This window comes from Ascidiella aspersa, chromosome 5 (genome assembly GCF_963924565.1).
Source record: "Ascidiella aspersa chromosome 5, kaAscAspe10.2, whole genome shotgun sequence".
Lineage (NCBI taxonomy): Eukaryota > Metazoa > Chordata > Ascidiacea > Phlebobranchia > Ascidiidae > Ascidiella > Ascidiella aspersa.
The window spans coordinates 30,648,079-30,673,424 of NC_139451.1; the positions used below are offsets into that span (position 1 = coordinate 30,648,079).

A 25,346-nucleotide genomic window follows, 5' to 3' on the forward strand; every position below is an offset into this window, starting at 1 on the left:
AACAGGATGCAGCAGGCAACGGTGCTATGGGGTTATTTCACGACTTGCTCACATCTGAGCCTGTGTAGCTAAGTTGGTAGAGCGACGGACCCGGTATAGTCAAGGTCAAGAGTTCGAACCTCGCTACAAACATAATACTTAATGCTCTAGTTTTTAAATTTGAGTGGTCGACTACAGGGTGTGCAAAAGAACTTGATGAAACATGTCAAATCAATTTATAAATCAATTTTTATGCGCCCTGAATTTTTTGTCCCTCAAATATTTTATTTATGTGTCCCCAAATTAATTATTTTCATTTGACGCGAAATAATTATTTATTTTTTGGCTTTAAAATGTATTTGTCTAATAATTATTTTAGACGAAGTTACAAATGTGGCGCTCAGCCCACGAATTCTCAATTACGCCAAAATATAATATCAGCGTTCGTGTTTTGAATATAGATAAAACGTTACATATAATAGTATTGTTTTTTGTGATTCATTTTTTTCAAGGCCGATTTTTCATTTTATTTTTAAGGCCGATTACCAGAAGGAGGCGGCTAAAATGATGACACAACACCACCTACCGGCCGATGCGCCCGAGTTTATTCGCGCAAAAGAAGCGGCAAAAAACGCAAGCGACGTAAGTTAACCTTAACGGCTTTAAATATTACATTAATGTTGTTATATGAGCTCGTGGGTTGGTTGTATTTGCCTACTTTTTCCATTTTTTTGCCTAGTTTGTTGTTGTTATGATGACTTTGTTATCGAATGGTATTCCTTGGGTAAGTGAGGCGCCTAGTCGTTCAGGCGAAAGCTTTTTTTACGCGTTCCTTGTAGATATCTGACCTCAAAGGAGCAGACCGCTAAAATACCTGCTAGTTCTATTCAATTCTCAGAACACACGATAACGTAACAAGGTGATTCGAGTCGCTAGTAAAAAGCCGAATAATATAGAATTAATTGCGAAACGCTGAGACCGCTCAATTCGGGTGTTGGTCACGCAAGGTCAGTGGTTCTCAACCGGGGTGCCGCGGCACGAAAGTGTTAAATTTTTAACGCTCAAGGGTGCCGAGAGATATTTCAAACTCTTTAGGATTCCAATTTTTGCTCTATGGTTAGCCTTTCTTGTTGCACACTTAATGTGCTGTTTTAATCTCGTTTATTGTAACGTTACTGTTAACCGCTCAGCAAAAATACGAGCGAGGGTGCCGCAAACTATTTATAAATTTTGTAGTGTGTCACAAGCCAAAAAATGTTGCCAAACACTGCCTTAGTGGGTATCAATGACGTTTGATACGGAGGTAATGTAGGGCAGGGTAGTAGAATTAAATCGAGTTATTTGCGAATTTTACTGAAAACATACTGACAAGCTTTTGCACAAATGTGTTTCATTAGGTGAAAGTATTAACAAAATCAGTTAAAATACAAGTAGTAAGGTCGAAACAACGGGGCTTGCTCAAATAAGCCGTTCTATCTATTAATCTCACTCGCAGCATGAAATGCTAAAATAAAAAGACAACTTGCATACTTTTTAATTATTCTGACCTATAGAACCGCTATGTGAGCATTTTATCCAAACAAACAACTTTTCCAAATTTTATTGACATTTATGATTAATGATTTCACTCAAATATGTTGAATTATGCAGGTAAATGCTTGTTTTAACGCTCCTTATCTTTTTGCAGATCGAATACCAGAAACAGAAACAGGAGACAATCGCCAACTACCGAGGATTCCAGACAATGGATGGATCTGAACACCCGGTTGTACAACAAGGAATCAAAGCGGCTGAACTTGCATCTAACGTGAGTCTTTAACATCCGGAAGCCATCACAAACTCACCGAATCTGTCGATCAATTATGCAAGCAATGCGGGCCAGAAAACAACTAACCTGCAGTGAGGTTCGAACTCACGACCTCCGGCGTTTTACCAACAGAGCTGCACAGGCTCAGAGGGGAGCACGTTGCTAGAACAAGCAACTTAATAATAAAGTGAATCTACAGTACAACATTACTGTGGTCGTATCTTTATACTGTGATCGTATCTTTTATTGAATGTTGTGGCCTGTGGATCCCCTTCAATGTGAAGTAGCTACCGATCGTATACTTAGTCAATATATGTAAAGGACAAAGAGATCTTCTTTAATTTATGGCTTTTGGATTATTTTCTACAGACCCTTTACAAGGAAGATTGGGAATACGACAAACAGATGATCTACTTTCCCGCCCACATCACCCCTGGTTACGAAGCAGCCAGTGACGTCAAGAAAGTGCAGAGTGACGTAAGTGTGACTTCATGTCGTCGTAGTCGCTGATAAACTTTGTTTACAACCGAACACAAGCTATTTTTAGATTTTACAGCTTACTCATAACTTTATATTAAGAAGGCTTATCTTAATACTGAACAAAAATAAGATTTTTATTTAAAGAGCCTGTGCTTTGGCGATAAATAAAATTCAGAACTGTCGTATCAAAAAATATGTAAATATGCGAACAAATCTTTTTGTTAATAACTGTTGAGATATTATAAAACAGCTGTAGGCCTATCGCTATTGTAACATAGTGTATTATTAATACACCGATAGCCATCCTAGACTTACTGAATCTGTCGATCAATGATAAAAGCAAGACAGGCCAGAAAAACAACTAGTCTGCGGTGAGGTTCGAACTCACGACCTCGGTCAAACTGTGGTACCGTACTTTCGGTGTACTAATGATACGTAAGCCGTAATCGTTGGTCAAAAAGCAGCTTCAGAAGGGCTAGATCACAGTTGTTAACACACATATGTGCGTGCATGTTTCATTAGCTGTTAAGATATTATAAAACAACTGTATAGCTAGTTATAGTGACAGATTTGTTAAAAAATATTAGTGGACCGTATCTCTCCCTGAGAACTCCTTAAACGTCACTTCATATTCAATTTTCCCGCAAGGAGAATTTAATCTTGTATTAAGATTACAGTTTGGTCAAGCATTTTTTATTTGTATTTACGCAGGTTTCTTACAAGAAGGAGTTCGAGTCGGGCAAAGCTAAGAACGAGTTTCGTCCGACCGACACAGAACGCTACAGGGAAATGAAGAAGAACGATGCCGTGTCTTCTGATGTGAGTATTCTGTGTTCCGCCCGTTATAGACCTCCCTCTAACGTTTATGAGCAATGCTGTTTCTAAAAGGGCCCACCACATAGGACTTATTTTTAGCTTTGTTATGCGGAAAGTACACTAAAGAGCATAACTAGAGCAGGACTGGGAAAACTACCGCGCTCGGGCCAGCCAAGCAATTTAATCCGGCCCGCGGCTCACTTATCTTAAGATGAAAACCAGGAAGACTCACTATATGTTGGGTTGTAACGAATATACCTATATACAGAGTGGGCCAAAAGTAGGCTTGCAGGCATAAAAAGTAGGGTTTGGGTCCAAAAGTAAATTTATAGTTCTGAGGTTCTTCTCATACACCTTGTTCTTACAACATCCCTTAAAAAGAAATCCATTGGTGTCAGGTCAGGTGAGCGTGGTGGCCATTCAATGCTACCTCTTCTTCCAAGCCAACGCTGTGGAATAACTGTAAGCCTACTTTTGGCCCACCCTGCATATATATACTTTTTCCAGGGACGGATGTCCCCACTTAACTTCGGTTTTATCCTGTTCTGTTGTATATAAAGTATTGTAGCGAAACTACCGATGTGGATCCACGTTCATCGAAGCGTGCAGATCGCCTTTTTCCTATTTCGCAATTGTACATTTATAAACGCGTGTTTGTGCTGAGCTATCCCTTTATCTTGACTTAACCATGTCGCAGCTGAGCAATAAAGCATCAACCGCTTTAGTATCATAAAAACAAAAACAATTATACCTTATTTCAAGGTTAAATACCGCGAGGAATTCTTGAAGAACAAGGGCAAGGGTGCCCAGGTTGCCGAAACACCCGAGATGATTTTATCGAAGGAGCTTGGTCCGGTCCAAAGCAAACAACGATACGAGAAGGAATCAAAGCAGATGCACAAGAACGTCAACATCGGACCTGGTAAGACTAATGTAATCATCGTGGCCCTATTTTATTTTTAATCAATTTTTAACGTTTTCTATCCTTTTTAAAAAATTTTTAAACATTTTTAATTATTTTTGGTTATTTATTAAGTTTAACGGCGTATTTAAGTTACTTAGCTTTAAAGCATTTGATATTTAACGTAGGTTAGTGATTGACAGTTCTATAGGATATTTTAACGTCAATATTGGTCCAGGTTAGACTAACTGGATTTTATTTACGTTTGTTTCTTTAATTTTTTTTCGCTTGAACGTAAGTGGTTGATATTTTAACTCATTTATTTGCAAAAGTATTTAAAAGAGTAATTGATGGCCGTTTTAAGGACATTTTTACTAAAAGAACTCAACGGACCTTAGCTAACCATGTTTAAAAAGCGTAAACACTCGGTAAGTATTATTTAACAACACCCAATTCGACTGTTGTATTCAAATAAGCGATAAAAACCTATGTTTATTAATTTAACTAATATTACTTTTAGCTCAGTTTGCATTTTTTTTGTTTTTATTGGTTGCTGGTAACGCTTTTTAAAGTTTGCATTGTTTTCAAAACTTTTTTTTTTCGTTGATGCCATTTGCAGCGAAATACATTACTGTTTTATATTTCATAAAAATATATGAGTTTGATATCATGCTAAAACAATCTGAAGAATATTTGCTTTAAGAATATTAAAGCCCATATAGCAAAACGTAATACGAATATCAAAGCCCATACAGAAGTAGGTATCATTTTGGACGTTTCGAATAACTCTTTATTCATTTTCAACATCATAGCAAAAGTTTTCAACAATTTATACTGAGTAAAAATATATTCGAAACGTTCCAAATGCCACCTACTTCTCTATCGGCTTTGATGTTCTTACTACGTCCAACTACAACCTCCAACCATTAAGCTCCCAAAAATTGCTTTTGTTTGAAGTAATTGTCGTCATTTGCGTGCGAAGCAATATCTTGTTATACATTTAGTTTGACATTCGCAGAGTAAGAAATCTTAGAATAAGATAAGATTTTATTCTTTAAGGTTTCTTACTCAGACCTGTTGAAGAACGTTTGTTCAAAATCTCGTTAACAGTGAAACTGTAATTTGTTAACAGTTCTGCTTGTTTTCAGTTTTTAAATAAGACAAATGTGGTGAAATACAACTAGTCAACATTACCACTTGTTTTCAGTATATAAGGCTTTCCACTGCATGTTTCATAACGCTTATCACCTTTCTACTATTTTTCATCGCAGACGTACAGAACATCAGTCACTCTATCGCCGCCCAAAAGCTCTCGTCCGACCATCCCTACACAGCCGAGTATAGGAAGGGGGTTGTGGGCCAGGGTAGGACCGACCCGGCAAACTCATACCCTGAAGTACAGCGCCACAAGGAACTCAACAAGAACGCAAGCCCGGTATGTAGTTTGGTATATCTAAAATATCCTGCAGTACGTAACCCTTATGTAGTACATTCTTATCCTATCGTTTTTGCTAGCTTTTCCACTACTTTTTCGTTTTTATTTCTTTTAAAATGTATTTTAAACCGTTAAAATCTACATATTTTTATCTACGCACTTTTTGTTTCCAATTATTGTTACCTTTCATATTGCCACTAAATTTATTTATTTTTGATGGGCAGCTCGACTCGACGTTGTCCTTGTGTTATTCTTTATGTTATTTTGTTTTTCAAAGTTTGCAAAGATACACAAAAATAAAATCTGAATCTATTGGCTTTTTATATAATATGTTAATTTTGAGCAACATGTTTTACCTCATTAGATCTGTATGAGGCACACATATTATTATTTGTAGTTAGTTGTAGCAACTTCGAGCGAATATTTTTTGTTCAATTATTTCTCATTTTCCAAAGTTAAACTTCGATTTGCAATGACAAACGGAATATTGTGTGTCAACATAAGTTTTTATCTTCAAATAGTATTAGATGTCAACTTTGAGAAACATATCTTAAAATCGATTTTCTGTAATTAAAAATATTACGTTTAAAACCTAGACCCATGGCCAACTATACGTTGCAATATTTTGCTTCCTTATCTATATTTGCAAATACCAAACAATGTTGTAAGTTTAAAAATGAAGAGAACCATTCAACCAATATAAAACTGCTATAAAAATGAGATTTAGAGATTGCGTTGGCAATAACTAATGTAATTACTCAAAATTTAACAAAAGAAAAAAAACGCTCGCTTATTTTTGCTTCACTTCTGTTGTGCATTTCTTTTTTTGTTTAAAAACCGCAATATTTTAAATGTTTTAGGCCGAATATCACAAGGAAGCTGAAAAGATGATGCACACTCACAACCTGCCACTGGATTATCCCGAGTTCGTTAGAGCCAGAGAAACAGCCAAGAATGCCAGCGACGTAAGTAGTGTTATTTTTTTGTATTTTTAAACTTATCGAAGTTAATTTAAAAAAAAAAAATGAACATATGGAATGTTATTATTATTTTTTAAAACTAGTTTTTATCGTTTTCATTAGTTAGATTGATTCATTAGTATACCTTTTCTCAAAACGCGATGTTTTAGCATCTGGGATGTTTCTTTTGTAAAACGATCTTTTAAATTAAAGTGTAGTATTTCTTGGAATTAGTCTACTTAAGCAAAACAACATAAGTAAAACGCTACCCGCACATTTGTTTTTTGACTAAATGATTTTGTCCATTGGTTTTATTTGGGGTTAAACGTAACAATGTAATGCTTTTTATCAGATTTTTAATCTGTGTTGCATTTTTTGTTAAACATATGAATGCGAATTATTATTAGGTTAGTCTTTTGTTTGTTAAATTTAAGTTATTTAAACCCTTTGCTCTCTTTAAAAATACAATTGCCTAAATGTATGTGAGAAACAAAAGACCTAGTTACCAATAATAGCTTTTATAAAAACATTTTTTATACAGATTAGGGTATTTTTACTATTTAAGTTTTCATAATTTTCTTAATGAATACACCGAAAGCAATCTGGGACTCACCGAATCTGTCGATCAATGATGCAAGCAAGGCAGGCTAGAAAAACAACGAGCCTGCAGTGAGGTTCGAACTCACGACCTCGGTCATACCGGGATCGTATTTTTAGAGTGAGCTAATAATATAAGCCGTAATCGTTGGTCAAAAAGTAGTTTAAGAGTGCAGTTGTTGAACACACATGTGTGTTTATCTTTTACTGAATTTCAATGATTTTAATTTTTACAGCGTCATTACCAAAAGCAACGCAAAGAGGTGATTGACAGTTACAAGGGATTCCAAACCATGGACAGCAAAGACCATCCGATCGTACAACACGGAATCAAGTCGGCTGAACTTATTTCTAACGTAAGTAGATGAGTTTAGTAACATGCTGCTGTTCCATAAAAAAATTAGAAGTTGCGCCATAAATTCGACTTGAGAAACTTTCTGTTTTCGTCACAACAAATGTGAAAGTGAAATGTTTTAACACATTCAAGAAGAGGTCAATGTGTTTACTTTGAATTAGTTTTTTTTTTTTTCAAAAATTATATCTATTTAAAAAAATAAACGTTTCATGGTCTCCCTTAATACTAGTCCACGTATCCACGGACCCCAGTTAAAGAACCCCTGTAATAGAGATTTAATTTAGATGGATGTATTTTCTGTTAACATTCCGCTGCAATCTTTATAATTGTATAACTGTATAGGCAAAGGGAAACTAGGCCAGCTTTTTTCTTAATTTATTGTCGATTTGCTTTTAGACCCTTTACACTGAGGATTGGGAATACGACAAGCAGATGATCTACTTTCCCGCTCACATCACCCCTGGTTACGAGGCAGCCAGTGACGTCAAGAAAGTACAGAGTGACGTAAGTCTGACGTCATTTTTGGTCGAAGCGTAAAAAAAATATAATTGGGCAGGTTTACTTATGTTGATGCAAACGTGAACACCCAGGTCCGAAACAGTAAATGTTTTATTCGTTTACTTTACATTTACCTAATAGTTGCGTGAATATAGATTGTTGTAAGTTATTTATAATATAGATTCCCTTCGATAAGTGTGGATTAATTATAAATGCTTTCCCAGTTTTTGTCAGCAAAGTAAAGTATTCGGCAAAGTATAGTGCGTTACTCGTTACTCTGAAAAAAAAATCGAAATTATTTTACCACCATTATAAGGCACAAATTGACGATAATATTAATTTATCGGTTGTAAACTGCTGATTTCAATAAAAATATCAAAGCCATAATATTCGATAAAATCGACATTTCGAAATTCACAGACGTTTCAGCAATAACTCTTAACTAAACTGCTTATTTGTCGTAAAAACTCCCCGACAACTTTTTACAATCTTTCAACGCATGTCTGAGGATCCGTGTGATACAAAGTTCTAGAGTATTTTTTTAATATGCCGCCAATTCGGTTCTTTTTTGTATTCCTTCATAACCAACACATTTTTTTTTGATTTTCCAATAAATAAAGAAAGACTTCAAATGCCTAATATTAATTTTCGCTTAAACGGCGTTTTTATATGTTTTTATTAATGTTATCTATTTAAGCAGTATCTATTCAAATATTATATATACGTAATTTAATTTTGCTTTGTGTGAGCTGGCAGCATTAAGGTTTTGGTCTAATTTTTCAATTTTGTATCTATTATATTAATTCATTTGTGAAATCCAATTTCAATTCTGGGTGGATTATGCACTAGCTTTTAAATGTTTTTAAACTTCTTAATTTCATAACCAGGCGGCGTACAAAGGAGAATTCGAAAAGAACAAGGACAAAAATACGTTCAAGGTCACGGACACTGAAGCTTACAAGTCGATGAAAGAAACAGAAAAATCCTCATCTGAGGTGGGTTGGAAATAAAAAATTAAGTACTTAAATGTGACAAACATGTGCTGCATTCCCAGCATTTTTTATGCTGTTTAATGCTTTTTCACTTCCATAATAATTTTTGGCCTCATTTATCAATGTAAAAAAAAAATTCCCTCATTGATCGATGTAAAATAAAAGCGAAATTTCAAGGTAATACAAAAACACAACATTTGTAAACGCACATTAAAATTGAATATATTAGGTTAAGGTTCAAAAATACTGTTTTAAATTCTAAACGATGTCTTTTAATTGTTGCCATAGGCCAAACATCACAGTGAAAGTGAGGTTTCTTATGTTTTTTTTCTCTTATTTTCCTATTATAAGGCAAACATTCCTTTGCTTAGCTCTTTTAAAACCCTCTAATTGCTTATTTATGTTCCACTGTATTTGGCTGTCAAATTTATATTCTTGTGAAAATACTGTTGTCTAAAAAACACCTAATTTTTTCATTCATTAAATTAAAAAAATGGTAAATATCTATCTTACTATTAAAAAAGTCCACAAATTACATTCTATTAATTTATTATCTAGAAATTCAAGATTAGACAAAATGCCACAGCAAAGGTTAAATTATTTTGTCTCTTGCTCCACTTTAGCGTGGCGAACAAAATTTTGCGTTTGTATTTTCGACCTATAAGCACACGTTTTTCGAAAATCACCAAAATTTCTTTATATTTGCTCAGGTTAAGTACAGGGAGGATTACGAGAAAAACAGGGGCAAGGGCTTACTTCCATTGGCTGAATCCAACGAGATGACTCGCTCGAAAGAACTGAGGCCTGTGCAAAGCAACAAGATGTACTCTGAGAAGTCTAAGGAAATGCACCAGAACGTGAACGTCGGATCAGGTTTGTGTGTTTTTATAGTTCTACAACAATTGTGAAACTCTAAGATACGGTTTGCATTATTGTCATCTATTTACCTTATCGTTATATGATGAGCCAATGATATAATTTAGTGACAAAAATCAAGCACGGTTTATTAGCATATTGGCTGAGGTTTTAGTTAGACGTAGAGGAAACATCAAAGCCCATACATAATAATTAGACTTTTGTGAACGTTTAGAGTGAATCTTAATATAATCCTTTAAAATCATCATTTCCCGGAAGGGTATTTTGACCCCTTGATTTGGGCCTGTCGGAATTGTTTAGCCAGTATAGTATGTTTATGAGATCAAATAGTCCAATTATCGATAACTTTTTTTAGTAAGACGTAAGTTGTGCAGTTTCCCGTTAAGGCCCGTTTACACTACAGCTGCACTGAGCTGATCAAAGCGTGATTTAAATTCATATTGTGGCGAGCGTTTCACGCTTTGCTAAACTCAAGCCCCGTGCAGCTATAGAAACACGTTTTTAGAGATTTTTACGCCCAGCTCAGCTCCGCTCAGTGCAGCTGTAATGTAAGCGGGCCTATACCAAACAAAAAGCTACTGCTACCAAATAACCTTACTAAATATAAAAGCCTATCATTTTTGTTGACTTAAAAAATTCGTACATATATTAAGTGGAGAAGCATATGGCGTTGTTAGATTATAAATCTCAAGTTTGGATGTTGGACAAGAAAACCCAACGTTTAATCCACTGACGAAACATTTCGCTAAACTTTAACCGTGACTAATCTCCTGCTAACCAACACCTTTTCTATAGATCTGCAAATTTTACGAAAAGTATTTTTCTAGTCAACGCCTTTTACCTTATTCAGATGTGCAGAACATCGCGCACGCGGTTTCTGCGCAGAAGGTGGCTTCGGACCAGCCGTATCACCAGGACTACGTTGACACGATGGTTGGAAAGGGACCTGTGGATCCTGCCAAGTCCTACCCGGAGTATGATCGTCTCAGGGAAGTCAACAAGATTATCAGCGTCGTAAGTTGACGAAAAAAATTGGGTTAAACAGATTGTAAAATTGAAAAATCTTATGTTCTTGGAGTTAGAGGTTTTAATTAGACATAGAAAATATATCAAATCCCATACAGAAGTAAAAGTAGGTATTTTTTTTAAGTTTAATAGAGAGAAGATATATTCGAAACGTTTAAAATGTTACGCGTCGTAAGTTGTCCAAAGAACTACTGGAATAAACCAGATTTGCAAAAGTAAAAAACCTGATGTTTTCGTAGTAGAATACCTATACCCATACAGAAGTAGGTAGCATTTTAAACGTTTCACATATCTCTTTATTGATAAATGTGTATTAACCTAATTAAATTGTGTTGTTTATGATCGTTCTAACCAGTGTTGGAAGCAAGGTTTTGAATTGACCAGTCAATTCACGTTATTGACAAAATATTTGTTCAAGACAATGACATTTTTAATTAATAACAAAGTCACAGTACAAATCAATTCCAATCATTGTCATCAATAATCAATCAATGTAAAAACGATTGAAATTACTAAATTTAATCCCTTTCTAGCTATATTTCAAATAATAAACTGAAATTGTACTTTGGGTATTTACTTTGTTGACTGTAGTCATTACCACTGCTTTTTACAAGGTTCGAAATTTTTTTTTAATCTGCAGCCTGAATATCACAAGGAAGCTGAAAAGATGATGCACACTCACAACCTGCCACTGGATTATCCCGAGTTCGTTAGAGCCAGAGAAACAGCCAAGAACGCCAGCGACGTAAGTAATGTTTTTAAGGGATTTATAGTCATTAAAAGCAACATAATGTAGTGCAATGTTGGCTCTGTGTGTCAAGTCTGGGTAATTGTTTTAGAAAGGGTTTATAAAACCCTTTTCAGTATTTTTTTTACAAAATGTGATAAATAAAAATATGTATTTGTTCCAAAATTTGTATCAAAATTTTTCGTGGTTTTAGAGTTCCAAACAGCATTCGTGAAAAAAACAAATCTTTTAAAGAAATTGATTTAGATTCTAATTTTTGTTAGATTTGTTCGTCGTAAAATTAAAAAGAAAAACCTAAGGTTTTTGTGTTTAAGACCAACGGTTGTCGGAGGATGTTATTTACCTTCCCTTTTTCACTTTTTTCTCAGTTAAGTTGATCTCTATGCTTTCATTTTATTTAACAGCGTCATTACCAAAAGCAGCGCAAAGAGGTGATTGACAGTTACAAGGGATTCCAAACTATGGACAGCAAAGATCATCCGATTGTACAACACGGAATCAAATCGGCTGAACTTATTTCTAACGTAAGTGTTTAAGACATGTTACGAGATTCGATACCTAACTAACACTTAATAGAACATTGTTTCTCACACTTTAGATCAGGGGTTCCCAAATTTTTCGGTCTGTGGCCCAAATATCTGTTTAATAGCGATTCGTGGCTCACCACGTGTTTTCAAGATGTTGAGCAACATCGGTCTTGAGCGCTTCATCCAACTCGGAACCGCAAAATAAAAAACAAACAAGCCTAGATTCGCTTGAAAATAGCAAGGTTGGCAACATTGCTACTCACCCACTTCGAACTGTTATCTCCAACACAGCAGCTACACCAATTGTTAGGAGACAATGAACTTTCTTGCTCAATAATTATTGATTTTCAAAACAAAGCGCATAATATCTACTTTATAACAAAACAGCAGAATCTGTTTAAATGACTCTGTGGCCCATTAAAATGTCTTGGTGTCCTAGTATTAGGCCATGGCCCACAGTTTGGGAACAACTTCTTTAGGGCAAGGGTCTCAAACTTAAACTGCTGTTTGGGCCAAATAAAAGCAAGTATATTAACCCGCGGGTCGCATTACACTAGGTCAGGGTGGTTCAAGATTGCCGTTAACCGGGACACATTTTTAATTCATGTCGTCATTACGTGACGTCATCAAAAAAGTAATCCTAAAAAACAGTATTCGTAAATTAGTAAAGCTTTAACTTCAGAAAGATACTTGACGCCTTGGGCAATTAAAACACATCACTCCATGGAATGATTTTACTAACAAACCATTGTAGGGCTACACACAAATCTTTAGAGGAGGCACGTCAAAGAAACGACCATAACTCGATTGCCTGCTGCATTCTGACCGCACATACAATCTCAATTGAATATACTGTACAACCTCCACTTATACCAGTTATATTCCTAGATATTTTTGGCTGGCGGCAGACTTTAACAGAACAACAATACAGTAATTTTACAATCGCTTTTAAGACACGACAAACTACATGTAAATGTCTCAATATAATTAATTTATAATCGATAGTGCGTATTTAAGTCTAAAATGCTTGCGTGTAAGCCTATTAGTAAAAATACACAATTTTTCGAAATTAAAAGAAGTTTCGCGGCACACTTGATAATCTCTCGAGGCACACAATTTGGGAATCATTGACTTATACACTAGCTTACGTGGTTTTAAACTAGGTTTAGTCACCTAGTAAAGCGCACAACAATATAAAGGTTGTATTATTCTTTGCTCAGGCCTTGTACACTGAGGATTGGGAATACGACAAACAGATGATCTACTTTCCCGCCCACATCACTCCTGGTTACGAGGCAGCCAGTGACGTCAAGAAAGTGCAGAGTGACGTAAGTGTGACGTCACGCTTTTATACTTTTGCCAGATTAACAAGTTACAGAATGAGTAAAGCGTTTGAAAATACAAATTTAGAATGAAGCTTTTTACGCAGAAATTTATGTGAAATGACCAAACAACATAATTTGGTTGCTTTAATTGTTTTTAGTTTGATTAAAAACGGCAAGTTCGTTTTTTTTTTATATTCGTCCGATTTTAAAGTATTAAATTTTGTAGACTTTGTCTTGAACAAACAAAACTACTTCAAATGCCTAATTTTAATTTTCTCTTGGAATCAGTTTTATTTGTGTCCATAACTGTTACCTATATTTAACGTATACTTAAAATTGAACGCAATCTGCTTAAAAAAGCATGTATTTATTTTATTAATGCATATACGAAATCCAATTTCAATTTTGGGCGGATTATTTACCAGCCTTTAAATGTTTTAAACTTCTTAATTTCCTAACCAGTCTTAAAAACCCGCCGACAACTTATACAATATTATCTTTCAGCGCATGTCTGAAGAACTGTTTGGCACAAAGTGTATTTTGTTTTAATATGTCTTTATAACCAGGCGGCGTACAAAGGAGAATTCGAAAAGAACAAGGACAAAAATACTTTCAAGGTCACGGACACTGAAGCTTACAAGTCGATGAAAGAAACAGAGAAATCCTCATCTGATGTAAGTCTAAGCCATCGGTTCTCAACCAGTGGGCCATGGAAACATTTTGACTGGGCCACACAATTCAAAAAGCTAGATTTACTGAAGAAATTAAGTTCATTTGTGTCACTACACTTAATTTTGCATGAATAATGTCTTGGGAAGGAATTGAGAAGGAATGTGAATTTATTGTTCAGCAGCTGGTATCTCACTAATCCACGGTTAAAGAAATAATCTGTTTTGAAACATGTTCTGCTGTATTTTGTTCTAAACCTAGTTTATAGTTCTTTTTTCATAAACATTTATTGGGCCACAGAGTTTTTGTGCAACGAAAATGGGCCACTAAAGAAAAAAAGGTTGAGAACCACTGGCCTAAGCGTATTACACTACTATATGCGCGACACAAGTATACGTTACAAATCAGTTTGTTAAGCTACTAACCGTTTCCGTTGTTACTTAGCTTTATCAGTTAATATTCGGAAAGTTAGATCAACCTATCTAATTTTAAAACGTTTATTTTTCGAAAACTTTTTAGCGAAACATAGCTCAATATATAAAGTAGTGTTACTGCCATAAAATTGACCATGTTTTTTACATGCTACCATCTTATCTTCGCATTCTGTTCAATTAAATCCATTCGAGCTTGTTGATCAATTAGTTGGACAATTAACAATAAAATATAAGCTTAATCCTGGACTGTAAACATGTAAACAAGAAGATAAATATAAGATTGCTGGAAAGTCCACATATATCTGCCACCGAAACAACAAAACGAATTTCATTTAATTGTTTATTTCAACGTTTAGGCTGATGTTAGATCCTTTTTAAAATAAAAACAGAATATTTTGACCAACAGAAAAAAAAGTTTCATGGTAATTTAATGTTTTAAAGTGATTTCGAAGTAAATGATTTAAAAAGACGACATTTTCTCCTGAACCACCGATATTTCTCATTTCAGAAAGTTGACAACTTCAACGAATAATCTACAGTTGTTTTCAAATAGATCTGATCAGACCAATTTTTTTTTTTTAGAATAAGCACCCATAACTTAAACTATGTTTTTTTGGACAAGGTTAAATACCGCGAGGAGTTCTTGAAGAACAAGGGCAAGGGTGCCCAGGTTGCTGAAACACCCGAGATGATTTTATCGAAGGAGCTTGGTCCGGTCCAAAGCAAACAACGATACGAGAAGGAATCAAAGCAGATGCACAAGAACGTCAACATCGGACCTGGTAAGACTAATATAATCGGCCTGATCAATTTCGGTCTTTTTTATTTTTAAAATTCAAAGTTGCAAAGCCAGATTTTCATACTATTCGGCTGCCAGGCAAGATTCTAAAATAAAGAGAAAAAAAATCAAAATATGCTTCATATCTAGCTGTTTTATAGTTAGTCTGAAATACTGCCCCCTTTTCTGTTCACTTTTTTTTCTATTTTTCTTCATGTCGACCTGTTTTAGGTTTTTATGTTTTATTGTAATTCATAATCCAAATTTAATGCAAAATCTTCGGAGCCGTGTTTCCAAATTTGTTGGCTTGCGGCGCACTAAAACAAAGCATCAGTGTCACACTTTCAAAAAAATATTTGTAATTAACAATTGCTCTGAAACACGGTTAAGCAAAAGTACCATAATATCATTTTTTCTGATGTAGTAAGCATTCAGTCTCGCGTGATTGCTTATAGAGCTATTTTTGTAACATAAAAAGATTGTTTTCCAAAATTGCAAAACAACTGTGGTGCACAGTATAAAAATCAATGCAGTAGGAAGTTAAAAAAAACAACAAATTTTCCAATTCTTTATGTGATAAACCTTTTATTATTTTCATACAGATGTTCAGGAGATTGCCAGAGCCGTTGGAAGCCAGAAGTTATCTTCGGATCAAAGCTACAGGTCTGAGTACGAAAAGACTATGGTTGGAAGACCACCGGCCGACATGACCAACTCCTACCCGGAGTACGACCACCTGAGGAAAGTCAGCAAGCAGTCAAGCAAGGTGAGACACGACACCGCGTGGATCAGGAGTCAAAATGTGGTCATATCATTGACGTGTGGTCCATATTTAGTCCATTTCGTTAACGTTTGGTGTAAGTCACTGAAATGTGGTCAATATACGTAGTCCTTGTTGCCCTAATGTGGTCAAGTCGCCTACTTGTAGTCCACATGAAGTCCATATCGTTTACGTTTTGTCCACATGAAGTCTATGTCATTATGATGTTGTCCAAATGTGGTCTATGTCATTCACGTGTGGTCCATATGTAGTCCATGTCGTTAACGTCACTGAAATGTGGTCAATATACGTAGTCCTTGTTGTCCAAATGTGGTCAAGTCTTCTACTTGTAGTCCACATCTAGTTTAGAGTCGTTAACGTATTGTGCACATTTGGTCTTCGTGCATTCTATGTCGCCCACATGTGGTGGAGTAACTGAAATGTGGTCCGTACGTAGTGGCGTAGCCAGCCGAAAATTTTGAGAGGAGGGCCAAAAAGTTCAAAAAACAGTCAATGAGAAAAAACTGTCTGAAAGTAGTAAAAGTACATTAATGTATAGTAAATATTATATTAACTACATCGTTTGTGACGTAACAGTGCATGAGAATTGAAGGTGTGGCATGCCTGTGACCAAATGTTGTGGTACTCCTCATAAATGCTACAAAACAAATTATTAAGAGTAAAATATTTATAAATTTTGGGGGGGTCATGGCCCCTCAGGCCCCCCTGGCTACGCCTATGTCCGTACGTAGTCATGGTTTCCGCATAAGGTCAATGTCGTCCAGATGTTGTCCAATTGTAGTCTAGGTCGTCTAAATATACTTCAGATTGTCCACGTGTGGTTTATGTCTTCCAAACGTGAATATTTTTAACTTATTTACTGCTTGCTATCTATAAAAAAGTCCTAGCTGTTTGCTATAAAGGTACAACGTATTGTAATTCATTTGTCTGGTACAGAGTCCAATGTTTAAGTATATTATATTTGCTGTTCCTTATTCCAAGGTTTAATTTGTAATTTATTACTACCTGTTTAAATAACGCTGAATCAAAATCTTTCTTTTATTCGATTATCTCATCACCTATCAGCGTTATTTAAAATGGCAAATTAAAAAAATAAAAAATTTCCTAATTTTGTTTTCATGTTTAGGCCGAATACCAAAAGGAGGCCGAAAAGATACTCCACACTCACAACCTTCCCTTGGATTATCCCGAGTTTGTTAGAGCCAAGGTTACAGCGAAGAATGCAAGCGACGTAAGTTACTGATTTCACAATCCATAGTTGTTTTACACCAGCCAATATTGACTTAGGATAATGTATTTGAAGGTTGGATAAATAACTGATATCATCAAATCAAAATTAACACTCTTTGACTAGTTAAAACCCTTTTCAGTTCTAAGGTTGTTTAACACGATATTTGACGTTATTCGCTTGATTTGCATCCCCCAATATATTAAACATGACAGAAACGAACTCTTTGCACCAATAAAGTAATAATTTTAAGTACTTTTATCTCCAGTTTTAAGGCTCCATATTTTTTGCCTATTTTGTGCAAACGTTCTAAAACCTTTCACGTACTTTTACAGCGTCATTACCAAAAGCAACGCAAAGAGGTGATTGACAGCTACAAGGGATTCCAAACCATGGACAGCAAAGACCATCCCGTTGTACAACAAGGAATTAAAGCAGCCGAACTTGCGTCTGGGGTAAGTTTCAAGATATTCGGGATATTGACAAAATTTCTCAAGTCTTAAAAGCCTAAATTAAGCCTTGCATACGCATTAGATATTCAAGTATAAAGGCACATATAACACCACTCTTGTTTGACAAAATTACGCCTAAAAGGCTCATTTCCTTCGACATCACTAAAGGTTATCTACACGCACCTTATATTCCCCATTACGCCATAAGTTCAGAAAAGACTGATAAACAGCCAATATCAAGGCGCAAATACAACAGTTTAAATGATTAGAATCAAGGTAGGTTATTGCAGCCTTTTCAAGTAATGTACCCTAATATTACCCTACTGGGTTGCCCAGTATGACGTCATAATGTACGTGACCGGTGCCACTGACGTACGACCAACACGCCTCGACGTTTCGCAATTCATTCTACACTTTATTCGGCTCTATGCTGGCGGCTTGAATCATCGTGTTACGTTATCGTGTGTAGTGAAATTTGTATAAATACTCAACGAGCAATAATATCAACTAAGTAAAGCGAATCCGTCTGGACTAGAGTTGAATTAAGTTAAGGAATGATGTTTTAGCGGCCTGCTCCTTTTGAGTTCATATTTACAAGGAACGTGTAAGTATCTAGGTCAGGGGTTCTTAAACTTTTTTTACCGCGGACCCCTTAATTTTTGGAGGGCTCCACGGTAGGGAAAAAAATTCCAAAATAACGTTATAAATTTACGTCACAATACAAATAGACTTCATAAATCTGCTGATTTCGGTCCAAAAAAGTGTGAAATGGAGTCTAAACACATTCAGTGAAAATCCGTTTTATTTTTAATTAAACTGTTTTCTTTGAAAAAAATGGTAACTTTTGAAATATACACTAATATTTTAATTATACCTTCATGGAACCCTTAAAACTAGTTTACGGACCCCCAAGGGGTCCATGGACCCCAGTTTAAGAACCCCTGATCTAGGTAAAGAGTAAGTATATCATTTTAACAAATTTTACCTTGGATGAACATTTTATTATCCAATTATATAAATGTCTAAATAGCAAGACCTATTTTTTTATCCCCCCAGACATTGTACAAGGAAGATTGGGAATACGACAAACAGATGATCTACTTTCCCGCCCACATCACCCCTGGTTACGAGGCAGCAAGTGACGTGAAGAAAGTGCAGAGTGACGTAAGTGTGACGTCAAGCCTTTGTTGTTGATGATTTGTTTGTTTATAAACACAACGCAAACCAATATTTCGAGAAAGTCATTCTTTATCTGCATTAAACCTTTGGACAAAATATTTAATGATTAGATGTCTGATTGGGATATGTAGTAAGTTACATTTAGTTTTTTAAATTTAAAAAAGTATAGCAATGAAGCTCCAAAGCTATTTTAAGCCGTTGCAAATATAGAATATGGCAGAATCTTTAAACAAAGTTTATTATATTTGCCATATTCTCAATTTCCAAAGCCTTGACTTTCTTCTTCGACTTATTAAGTAACCCGGGTATTTCTTCAGCCTTCCTAACAGCAACATTGCTAACATTTGTTTCTATAGGTCGCCTACAAAGACGAGTACGAAAAGAACAAGGAGCGTAACAACTTCTTGATGACCGATACAGAACGTTACAAAGCTATCAAGGAAGGCGAGAAAACGGCATCAGAGGTCGGTGCTAAAATTGCTTGATATTCTGTGTTTTCTTCAGATAGTAATTACCCGATTGTTTGAGCAAAAAATTACACATTCTGAAAAAATTAGAGATTTCTTTTTGCTTGTTATCTTCTTAAAGGTGCAATACCGACATTTCTCATTTTATAAAGGAAAATTTTATAAATTAATGTTTAAAAGGTATTTTTCAAAAAAATTCATCAGAAAATTTTGTTTCTCGGAAAAAGCACCCAAAACTTAAACTATTTTTTTTGGACAAGGTTAAATACCGCGAGGAGTTCTTGAAGAACAAGGGCAAGGGTGCCCAGGTTGCCGAAACACCCGAGATGATTTTATCGAAGGAGCTTGGTCCGGTCCAAAGCAAACAACGATACGAGAAGGAATCAAAGCAGATGCACAAGAAAGTCAACATCGGACCTGGTTAGATGTTTGCCTTAATTTCTTATTCCAGCAATCTTTTATCGTAACTTTTTAGCGTATTTGCTGACATTCAACTCAAACAAGGATTGAAATGCGAACATTTTTTGAGTTATTGTTTGAATTAGGTGCTTTTTTGGCCCCGTGCCCTTTAAAGATAATATATTATATATTGATTAGGTTTTTTGTTTGTTTGAAACAGCTTGATAAACTTTGTAAAAGAAACCTATCACGGAAAAATAAAATGTAAACGAATGGTTTTGCCTAAAAGCTTTGACTGTTCAACAGGAACTGTCAAAAAAAATTAATAAAGCAAAACATTGGTAAAAACACGATTTTTTACAATACCTATTTTTTTCTCTTCAGCTGGAGGTGGAATTTTTAACTATTTTTAGGTGGAATTTTTAACTATTTTTTTCTCTTCAGCTGAGTATAATAAGTAATTTGAATTAATTTCCACCATAATTGAGCAATTTTGAAGAAAATTGAAATTCCACCTACCCGTTAAGGCAGTGGTATTCACCCTATGGGTCGCGACTCCATGTAGGGTCACCTAAAACTTTTTTGGGGTCGCCACCAATTGCTGCGGTTTTAGTGATTTTATTGCGCCCGTGGTTTAAACGAGCGTAATGAGTGTATTGAAAATGTTAAAAGTCTTGTTTCATGAGTTAACTTACTTTAAGTCCAAGCAGAATATCGGAAACCAAACTGGGGTCGCATGCAAATGCTGATTTATTTTCATTTAAATTGTGGTCGGTTAATAAAAAGGTTGGAGACCACTGCGCTAAGGGATTCGAACTATCAACCTTCGTAATTAAAAATAAATTAATCTTTGTGCAGACGTGCAGGGAATTTCCCATGCCCTTGGGTCGCAGAAACTAGCCTCGGAGCAGGCGTACCACGCCGACTACGCGCAAGAGATGGTGGGGAAAGCCCCTGCTGACGTCGCCACTGCATACCCCGAGTACGAAAGACTGAGAGACGTTTCCAAACTCAACAGCAAGGTAAAGATTGTTTGTTGATTTAAATTGTTCATAGGACATAAAATATCTTGGTATACTATGGTTTGTTAGAATAGATTCTTAGCGCTGGAAGAAACGTTTAAAAAGCCTTGTCAGTACAAATTGTTATAATTGTGATTTTGTTTATTCAAAAGTCAATGGCAATTTAAATTGTATAATAAACTTGTTGTTATCATAAAATTGGCTTGTCATTTTATTTAAAAAAATGTTTTCTGCCCTGTAAAATCCCATTAAAACAAATATAATGGACAATATTTAAAAAAATAAGACCGGTATAGGTTTAATTGGTGCTGTCAGTTAATGTTTCCCAAAAGTAAAACATTCAGTATATTTTAACTATTAGTGTAGTGCAAGTATACGTAACAAGTCAATGAAGTTTTCGAAAATATGCTATTTGTAAATTTTGTTTTTCTCTTTTTTAAGGCTCTGTATGTGAAAGAAGCGGATAAAATGATGCACACTCACAACCTGCCGCTGGATTATCCCGAGTTCGTTAGAGCAAGAGAAACAGCCAAGAACGCCAGCGACGTAAGTTTATTGTTTGATTGTTAATGAGTCATATCATATAAAGACCAATTTGTGTTTTAAAAGATTTTTTAAGGCTTTACTTTTTACGAAAAAAAGGTGGCTGAAAAAATATCACCAAAATATTTCTGTAATTTATTTGTTTTGGACTTACCTAAAATGTTTAACATTACTTTTATGTCTAACGGATTAAGGAGTTAGTAACCGCCACAACTAAACTTGTCTGTCCTTTATTTATTACCAAAAAATATTTCAGGATTTAAAAAATTGCAACAGTAAACATTTGCAAGCTGTGTATTTGCCGAAATGTCAAAATGATAATGATGTTTGGAGCAAGAGTTTCAATAAAAATAATGTCGATGTACAATGTATTTGACAGAACTGGATTTTAAGATTAGAGTTAACGCCATTGCTTGCATTTGAAGAATGTTAACAAACTATACTCTCATCATAAGAAATCATTTACTATTTTCATACCGCCTTAGCGCCATTACCAAAAGCAACGCAAAGAGGTGATTGACAGCTACAAGGGATTCCAAACCATGGACAGCAAAGACCATCCCGTTGTACAACAAGGAATTAAAGCTGCCGAACTTGCGTCTGGGGTAAGTTTCCTACATTTATTTTAAACTTTATTGTACGCAATCAACTCTGGCTATGCGGTGCCTATTTAAGCGCAGTTTTATCGATTCGTCACAATTACACTGGTGATGGTATGGGTTAACCCCCCAAAACAAGGGAAAGGTTATTTCTTTACTCTAGTCTGTTAAGTACCTTGCAAATTATTCCCTAATTTTGATTTGATATTGATATGATGCATCAAATTGGCCAGGGTTACCGCAAAGTATATAAATGTCTTTCACTGTCGTATAGTTGGCTTGCTTATTACAAATTCCTTATAAAACCCTTTTTTTCAAAGTCTCAGTGTTTGAAATTATTGTATGTCCACTGTCCAGTTAAATTTAATTAAAAGTTATTTTTTTAATTAATTTTATAAAATGTGTGGCAACCCTACAACAGTACCTCACTTATCTATGGAAATAATTACCAAACATTTTTTTCACTTGATTATTTAGCGTCTGTACACTGAGGACTGGGAATACGAGAAGAGTATGATCTACTACCCAGTCCACATCACACCGGGATACGAGCAAGCCATTGAAGCCAGCAAATGCCAAAGCAAGGTATTGGGTGGTTAATTGTTGATTGTAGTTGACTGTTTGCGATACCAAGTGCTCTGTATGTTCACTTTTGTTAAGCATTAAAAACAACTTTTATTATTACGTATTAAATTCAGTTAATATGAAATTAACTGTTGCAATATTTGTGCATTGCTGATAATATTATTACATAACTTGATATTTTATATAATAAACCCACCTTAAAAATTACCAAGCAATTAGTATCAGCATGAATAGCATTACTTAAATTTTTGAACTTGTAAAATAAAAGTTTGCGGATTTTGACTTTCCGAAATATTGTGAGTTTTTATGACGTTTGTGAGTCGTATTTTCTGACAAATATATCATCACACCTAAAAGTCGTGGTGTGATCGTCGCATAGATCAACTTAATATAACAGGTGTCCATCTTTATCCATTTTGAGCGAGTGTATCGATAATAAAAAGTAATTTTTTTAATTTTTTTTTTTGATGTTGAAAATGAATAAAGATTTATTCGAAACGTTCAAAATGCAACCTACTTCTGTATGGGCTTTGATATTCTTATTACGTCTTACTACAACCTACAACCATTATGCTCCAAAGATAATAAAATTGTGATAATGTATATTGTTAATAGACTAAGTCTACCTTTTGCCAATAATAACTTATTTCAACTTTTCCAGGTTGGTTATTCGAAAGAGGCGGGAAAGTCGAACGAGAGGAATGAGTTCAAAGTGACTGACACCGAACAATATCAAGCCGCCAGGAATCTGCTCAGCTTGGTTTCGGGGGTGAGTGGAGACAATAGGGCTACTGTGACGTAAACAAGTTATTTTCAAACAACTTATGTCCCAGTCAAGTCGTTTGAAAAGTAACTTGAGTTCAAGGAAGTTCTTTTCCACTAATTAACAAGTCAAGTTCCAGTCCAAGTCACTGGAATAAAAATTAGAAGTATAATATTTAAAAAACCTCCGATTATAAGCAATAAATCAACTAAAAATAACAAAATTAAAGTTATTCGACGCGATCCAAGTCCAGTCATTTGTCCAAACGGCTTAAGTCAAGTTTATATATTGTGTCAAAAATGCTTAAAGTGTGACAACAGTATTTTTTAATTTTCTTGTTTTCAATCGAAATTTATACATATTTTTGGAATAATAACATATATTGTTAAGTGCCAGCAATGCAAAATGTTTGGAAACTTAACACTTTCATTCTTACTCGAAACGCTCATAGCCGGGAATTTGTAACACCGGTGGAATTGAAGTTTTAGCATTTCTTGATTGATTTTCCTAAAGTTTACAAAAATCTTTCATTGCATGTGTCGAGACATGAAGTCATCATTGGTCGCAAGGTTAAGTTTATCGACCTTAAATTCTCCATTTTTTTCAACCATGTGAAAGTTTGTATTGACTGTTGTGCAAGCTCGAACGGCTAAAAATTTTTAATCCCTTGGCTAAATAGATGCATTGGTGAGGAATAGTTGAACAAAATTTCACTATTTTGATCTAAAATTGAGGTATAATGAGCTTTTTTCAGAGCATGGTAAGATAAGGGGTCAAAGTACAGAGGCGAAATAAGGAAAAAGCGATCTGCACGCTTTGATGCACGTGGATGAACATCAGTAGGTTCGTCAAATAAACGGTTTTTAAAATTATCTTTTTTCCAGAGCAACTACACTGCTGAGCATTTGGCGAGCCGAGGTCAGGGGATGCACCCGATTAGCGAAACACCCGAGATGGCGCTCTCCAATCAGGTGAAGCCCCTACTGAGCAACAAGGCTTACACACGCGAGGCAAAGCGGGTCATGCAGAAGTACAACCTCGATTCATGTAAGTTCAATTGATTGTACGAGTTTGTTTACTAGGAAACTGACAGGTTTTTGTTCTTTGGGAACATTTTTTTATATGATTGTTTTCCATTTAAAAACCTAGATTAGTGTAAGCTGGCTTTGGTTATCTTTTTAAGTTTAAAAATAAAAAAAGTTATGTAAAAAACAAATAAATTTACACGGTCACCAATTTTTTTTTGCTTTTTGTTTTATTGTATTTGTTTGTCTACCATTTTTTTTCAATATACATGACAGCCACAGTTTTACAGTATAGTATATGATAAACGAGATAAAAAATAAAAGTTAATAAATCTGGTTACAAAGTATAACACAATTTTGGTTTAGGATATACTTTTTTCAGTTTGGATTTAAATAAATTGTTCTTAAAATTATTAAACCTACTTTTTTATTTCTCTTCTTCCCTAAAGAAAACTAATCCTGTGTAAAAAGTACATATAATGCTCTGTGCGTTTTTCAACCTTGATTTTTCTCTAATTATTTTACTTAGTCCTGTAAACAAACACTTTTTGTTTTAACGTGAAAACACTTGATTTTCTGACTTTCTGACTTTTTTTCGTAAAGTACAACTCCGTATTCTGATGTAAATCTATGCCCATGCTTCTATATCTTTTTTGTTCCGTGACAATATTGTCATGTTTTATACTTTAAGTTGTAACCGCTTTAAAACTGTTATTTCTAAAACTTTAGCTTTAATCTATTATTTTTAATTGACAGCTACTCAGAACATTGCACACGCGTTGGTCACACAGAAGACTTTCTCCCCACAGGAATACGTGGGCGATTTTAAGCGAAATGTTGTTGGCAAAGCTCCGTCTGATCTCGCCAACTCCTACCCTGAGTATACACTGGCCAGGAATGTTAGCAATATGAGTAGCAAGGTACGTGTGTTTGTGTTTGGATTTTTGGTATTATTTAAAAGTTGGTTGATAGCCGAGTTCGTCTTATAACAGGGGTCGCCAAACTACGGCCCGCCTTGTTAATCCGGCCTGCGGCATATTTCCTTAATAAAGATAAAGTACGCTAAAAAATTGCAAGACCAAAGGACTTGAGCTGATAGGC

At 35.1% G+C, this 25,346-nt stretch overlaps 1 protein-coding gene across 1 annotated transcript in view; it reads left to right on the forward strand.

The window, feature by feature from the left end:
* The window catches only part of LOC146146316 (uncharacterized), a 137,381-nt gene that overhangs the window by 28,275 nt on the left and 83,760 nt on the right, over positions 1–25,346 (forward strand). Inside the window, exons 24-53 of the mRNA XM_083389939.1 lie at positions 517–621; positions 1,667–1,786; positions 2,156–2,263; positions 2,978–3,085; positions 3,845–4,004; positions 5,255–5,418; positions 6,279–6,383; positions 7,211–7,330; positions 7,726–7,833; positions 8,715–8,822; positions 9,530–9,692; positions 10,546–10,709; positions 11,362–11,466; positions 11,874–11,993; positions 13,217–13,324; positions 13,888–13,995; positions 15,047–15,206; positions 15,805–15,968; positions 17,110–17,214; positions 17,547–17,666; positions 18,720–18,827; positions 19,199–19,306; positions 19,570–19,729; positions 20,567–20,730; positions 21,172–21,276; positions 21,759–21,878; positions 22,350–22,457; positions 23,119–23,226; positions 24,105–24,267; positions 25,002–25,165. Coding sequence (XP_083246065.1) covers positions 517–621; positions 1,667–1,786; positions 2,156–2,263; positions 2,978–3,085; positions 3,845–4,004; positions 5,255–5,418; positions 6,279–6,383; positions 7,211–7,330; positions 7,726–7,833; positions 8,715–8,822; positions 9,530–9,692; positions 10,546–10,709; positions 11,362–11,466; positions 11,874–11,993; positions 13,217–13,324; positions 13,888–13,995; positions 15,047–15,206; positions 15,805–15,968; positions 17,110–17,214; positions 17,547–17,666; positions 18,720–18,827; positions 19,199–19,306; positions 19,570–19,729; positions 20,567–20,730; positions 21,172–21,276; positions 21,759–21,878; positions 22,350–22,457; positions 23,119–23,226; positions 24,105–24,267; positions 25,002–25,165 — 3,831 coding nt within the window. The remainder of the gene's footprint in view (positions 1–516; positions 622–1,666; positions 1,787–2,155; positions 2,264–2,977; positions 3,086–3,844; positions 4,005–5,254; positions 5,419–6,278; positions 6,384–7,210; positions 7,331–7,725; positions 7,834–8,714; positions 8,823–9,529; positions 9,693–10,545; positions 10,710–11,361; positions 11,467–11,873; positions 11,994–13,216; positions 13,325–13,887; positions 13,996–15,046; positions 15,207–15,804; positions 15,969–17,109; positions 17,215–17,546; positions 17,667–18,719; positions 18,828–19,198; positions 19,307–19,569; positions 19,730–20,566; positions 20,731–21,171; positions 21,277–21,758; positions 21,879–22,349; positions 22,458–23,118; positions 23,227–24,104; positions 24,268–25,001; positions 25,166–25,346) is intronic.